A 5,571-nucleotide genomic window follows, 5' to 3' on the forward strand; every position below is an offset into this window, starting at 1 on the left:
GCTGACAAACTCTGTGCTATTAGAGTGGACAAAATTGTTGGATTGTGTGGTGGCAGGTGGCCTGGAGACCGTGTGTGGAAACAGGAGGAGCTACCGAGTCTGGAGTCAAACAAGGAGCCTCTTGAAGCTGCCTTCTTCCTTGAGGAGATGGAGGAGGGCTTAACAAGGCTTGATTGCATTAACATTTGTCATGCTTAATATACTACCTGGAAAGACTGGATCTAGCAGTAACATGCTGATTTGAAGAGTAATGATGTGCTTTGTATTTTTTCTTTGTCAAAGTTTGTACAGCAAGAGGAGTTTTTGCCTTTTCATTCTGTGGCATTCATTCTTCTCTCATGTTGTTCCAGGCTATGGCGTGCTTGTCCAGCCCCATTCAGATGTCCTCATGGTCCCCCTGGGGATAAACTCTTGCACAGACATAGCCCCTAGAGTTGTGTTGATGTGTGTCCTGGTGCCTCTCCTCTCTGGTGAGTCTTCTGAAACGAGTTGCTAACTGCAAAGAAAAAAAAGAGAGCAAAAATCATATTCTGAACATGTAACACAGCAAAAAGGGCAAACAGCATAAGATATTCACATAAATCTGTCATAAACAACAGCCTCACACATAAACATTTAATTTAGTCCATGACTCAGGCACTGCTCTCAGTTTTAGGTATACTGAAATAAGACTTTGAAGCAATCCTCTTCTAACAGGTTAAATATTAATGAGGTTTTGGTCAAGTGAGCCAAATCCAATTTGGCCCCATATGACATGTGGACATGGTTATTAAAAGGCCAATCTGTGCTGCTCTTATGGCTTAACTTCCCCTCTCCAGTTATGCTGTATAAGAAGCTGTATGTTTTACCTCAATTCATCACATGTTCACATCTCACTGACTACCTTCCTCTTTAAAGATCCTCTTTTCTCTTGATCTCGCTCACCTTTAAAGCTTTTTGTCTCTGCGAGTGAAGGGAAATATCTGAAAGAGAACCAGGGCCAATTTTCGCACAAGGAAGAGGAACTCTTAAACAATTGTGCTCCCTAACATGCTTTCCTGCTTTTCTTACTTTACGCTGATAAATAAATCTTTCCTGATCTCCCCAAAAATAGTTAGCGGCAGTCACACAAGACATTTGTGAGGCAGTCCCGGAGCAGAGGACAAGGGAACTAGAAGTGACATTGTGGCTCTGGGCTGTCTCAGAGGATTAGGCATTACAGCATTCACTGGCATGTGCTTTTGCTCATTCCCATTATATCTGCTTGTGCCTCTTTCCAGATGACTTCTTCCCCAAACTGATCCAGCGGGCAAGATAATTGATTAATATTTCTTGAGGGAACGATGACTAACCATTGCTGAGGTTCAACCCAAACACTCAGGTTAAACATAGTCAAAGGTCACGATCCAAATTCAAGGGTTTTCATATTTCAAAGATACAAAGAAAGGGCTTAGTTTCAGCATGTTAACATGCACAAGGCAAACCAGATACTAGCTTCTATCCTACTGTAGGTTAAGGTCACATTAAGGATCTAAATAAACTAAGCATTTTAAATATAAAAAAAAATCAATGCTGCACTAATTTTAGGAAAATCGCACTCGGTCTTCAAGTCTCTCATGTTTAGCTTATTGGATACAGTGGTGGAAGAAGTACTCAAATATTTTATTTATGTGAAAGTACCAGTGCAACAGGAAGTGAAAGTTCACAATTCTGTTTTGGTGAAACTTCAGAAGTATTTGCAAGCAAATGATCGTTTTATGAATATACATACTCATTCTGCAGAAAAATGGCACCTATGCTGTGACTGATATACTGCACTATTATATATAATATTATCATTATCATAAGCAGCATTTAATTTTTACTGTAAAAAACATGGCGCCCTCCATGATGGGGCGCCCACTCCTATGTAGATATAAAAGGCCCATTCTAAGCTAAAGAAAATGCAAGGATTTTTATTTTCTGGTGATTACACATTAATGAAAACATAACTGTGCACATTATAGCCTGTTTCTGCTAATACATCCTTTTAGGTATTACACACTGCAGCTTTAAGTAGCTTAGTCCAGATATGGACCCCAGGAAGAGTAGCCACTGCCTTGGTAGTGGCTAATGGGAATGCAAATAAATAAACTAACATTACCAGCCACCTCCAAAGGGTCACAAGGTATATGAATAACTAAATAAATAATTGTGGCTGTAGATAAATAACAGCATTCAGACATCTAATTAAAATGACTGTATATTAATGTGTACACTACAACAGAATTGTTATTAATCAACTCAAATTAAACTAAATCATTTGATTTAGTTTCATTTGGCCAGAATGCCTCCACATACTGGTTTTACATCAAGGTCAGTAAAGACATTAGAAACACAAAGGTTTTCTGTCAGTAGCAGAATTACAGTACATGCATTTAGTGTGGGTGATAATGGGAGGTTGAATGGAACCATCTTACCATCTTAATAAGCTCTCATGCGATGCTCTCTAAAAACAATCATTACAGGCCTTCCTGGAGCACTCCCCTTCCCCCTGTTTATTAATCAGCTAATTACACATTGACAGTAATGGGCCTGCTGATTCCCACACTTAAATGAACAGGGCTGAATAGCTCTTTAATGATTAGCCTTTGTGTTTCTCTCTCTCTCTATCGCTCTCTCTCTCTCTCTCTCACACACACACACACAGTTGAAAAAAACCCCCAGAACATTCAAATCAGACCTCCCAGTGATAAGGTTTGCACACGAGCGAGTCAAAAAGCACCTGACAGACTGAGCTACTAAAACACAAACCTTTCTCCACAAAGAAGCCAAAAAGGAAACAGAGTGGTTACAAAAGCTGCAGGTTTGTGATTGCGCTACATCAAATTGTGCAGGTTTCAGTGTTAATTTCAGCCTCCAGCAATAGCAAAAAAGCCACCATGAAAGTTTGGTGGAGCAGCGCAGGCAGGTGCAGGTGGAGACAGAGGAGATGGGGGGTTTTTGAAGGACGCGAGCAAGGTACGGAGTGGAGCTGGAGAGGGCGAAATAGTGCGGTGGGCTGCATTTCTGTCAGCAGAAGTGATGGCTGAGTAGTGGCGTTATTTGTCTTGTGCTGCCATAAGACCCTCGCACCAGCCTGGGCATTAATGAGAGGGGGCCGGACCGCCGGGCAGGAACACGGTGGGCCTCCATCTCAGGTGATCTGTCATGCGGCCGTCTTGCCTGGCAAGGAGACACGTGAAGACAGAGGGGAGAGGAGAGGTGGTGGGGCTGACCGAGGGGCTGGCCTCCACATGGGCACTTACATGTGGCAGTTATCAGCAAACGGAGATAACACACTAAGTGTCTGATGGGGTTAATCAAACTGACTTAAACCATACCTATTTATTCCAAACTCTTCCTGCAGTGTAGCTCACTGAATAAGTTCAAGTTTGGGTTTATTACCATCATCTTTTTATAGTGATAAAAATGAAGGGCATAATAGGGGACAGCAGGGGAGGGGTAACATTGCAATAATTAATTAGTCTATGTGTGAGAGCAGCCAAGGCTATTACAATCCATCAGGATCTTTACACTTACTGATTCATCTCTGCCTTATGAAGAATTCTCCCAAAATTATGTGTAGACTGAGCACTGGGCAACAAGTGTGAAATTATCTATAATTCAAATATTGGCCACAATACGTTTGTATTGCCATTGCTACTATTCTTAGAAATTGTGCAAACTGTGTGCAAAGGCAAAATAAATTCCCTTTAAGTGATAACACTCATAAATAATATCAATATGCATTATTGTCTAACAGAGAATGCTGGTGTGATTTGTTCTGTATCTAGTAAGGACTTGTTGGATTGAGTTGGATTTCTGGGTTGATGGTAGTGAGAAACCTAGAAAATGGCCAATTTAAGGCTGAGAAATGGAGTGGTCATCTAATCCAAACAGATACCAGGCTTGATAAGTTGTTGTGTGGTTTTTTTTTTTTTCCCACGGCCAGCTTCAACACTGCAGTGGAAGTGCTAAAAGGGTAAAGAAAGAAGACAAAGCAACAGCTGGGTACCGCCTCAGTAATTCCCCATGGAGCTCTAGAAGACACCTCGAGCTGCAGACCATCTTCACTCCTGATTACAGAGTTTCAAATCAACCACTAACACATACAACAATCCACTTCCTCTGGCCAACTCAAACAAAGACTTGGCTGTCGTGTTCACTAAGAGCAAGACGAGGAGCTGCGCTGTTCTTTCTTCTAAATGCAACAAACAATCTTTCCATGCAAACAAGTTGTTTACCAGAAAACAACTCCACTCGACAAATCACTGAATCTGATTTATTTCTCTACACATTTATGTCAGAAAGGCAACAAACCAAAATTTGTACACAGAGACTGTGAAAGCTTGTCAGAGTGAATGTGCATCTCCTGGCGGTGCTGAGATTACTAAGGAGACATGGTGCAGCAGGCTGCCAAAGTAAAGATTTATACAGAGCAGTTGCAGCTGCAGACACTGACATTGGACGACATGGGACGCATGATAAATCATGCTGGACAGGGGGCACTAGACTCAAGAACCAGGAAAACACGCTGAACAGGGCTGTGGGGGGATGTGCCAGTTAGGGACTCTTCTATTATGCAATTTACAAAACAGGTCATTTTTTGTCACTTCGGAGAAAAAAAAAAGAATTAAAGAAGGAAATGTACACTATTTACAGTAATAAACAGCAATCACTGCTTTTTTGGTGGTTACATTTTCCACACAGGTAAGATTAGATTAGATTTGTTCATGAAAAACAGATTTAAGATTAAAAATCATGCATTCCCCTTTTACTACCTTTACATAAAACTGTGAATCTATTAATTGTCAAGAAACTGAGGGATGCCCCTCGTTCCCCCTGCTAAATATGAGGGGTTCGTAAGGGGCAGGGGTGAATCCTTTTTTACTTTTATGGGAAGTGGTTCAGCGTTGGGGAGGTGAAGGACGGAGTTGCTGGCCGTTCCATCACTCAGTGCAATAAATGAATGCAACCTGTATCCACGTAAAGCACTTGCTGGTTTTAAATTCCACCTCTTTTATCCAAATGAATGATGGACCCTGGTACAGTGCACTGTGCAGCAATATTAATATACATCAGGGGCCTGCACCCCTCACTAAATCAGGGAACCACCAGCATTTGTTATTTAAATGACAAACAGCAGCTGCAGGAGTCAAGCATGGAGAAGGGATGCAGAAGAAAAGGTGGACAAACCAATTCAGATTTCAATCCAGCAAAGACACAAAGCCCAGGGCCATCAGTCTAATGAAAAAAGGCAGCTCCAAAGGTCCAAACACACACAGCGGCTGCTGCTTGTTGCCACCTCCGGCAGGATGAACTATACATCACATTTCCTTTCTGCTTTAAACAGCTCCAAATACAGCAGCTACCAAGTCTAACCGTACACTTCCCTGTGAGGTCAACTAGCCTGATACTTTACCTTCTGTAATTTTAGTGAAACTACAAAAGCTGCATTAACAAGACTAACAGTCCACAACCGTGCCAGCAGTGCAAGCTCTGTTAGCCAAAGTGGCACTTTAAGATCAATGCTAAAATTTGAACTCTAGACTGTATAAAATATGGCTGGGG

General features: G+C 41.6%; 1 protein-coding gene across 4 annotated transcripts in view; it reads right to left on the reverse strand.

The window, feature by feature from the left end:
- Positions 1-6: 6 nt before the first annotated feature.
- LOC109955201 (G patch domain-containing protein 2-like) overlaps positions 7-5,571 on the reverse strand; it is a 23,608-nt gene continuing 18,043 nt past the window's right edge. For 2 of the 4 annotated variants that reach the window (XM_020591124.1, XM_020591123.1), the window contains exon 9: positions 7-496. In XM_020591124.1, the coding sequence (XP_020446780.1) occupies positions 377-496 (120 nt within the window). In that variant the 3' untranslated portion in view covers positions 7-376. The remainder of the gene's footprint in view (positions 497-5,571) is intronic. The other 2 variants (XM_020591126.1, XM_020591128.1) reach the window with 2 other exon arrangements.

Source organism: Monopterus albus, unplaced genomic scaffold (genome assembly GCF_001952655.1).
Source record: "Monopterus albus unplaced genomic scaffold, M_albus_1.0 scaffold13.1, whole genome shotgun sequence".
NCBI lineage: Eukaryota > Metazoa > Chordata > Actinopteri > Synbranchiformes > Synbranchidae > Monopterus > Monopterus albus.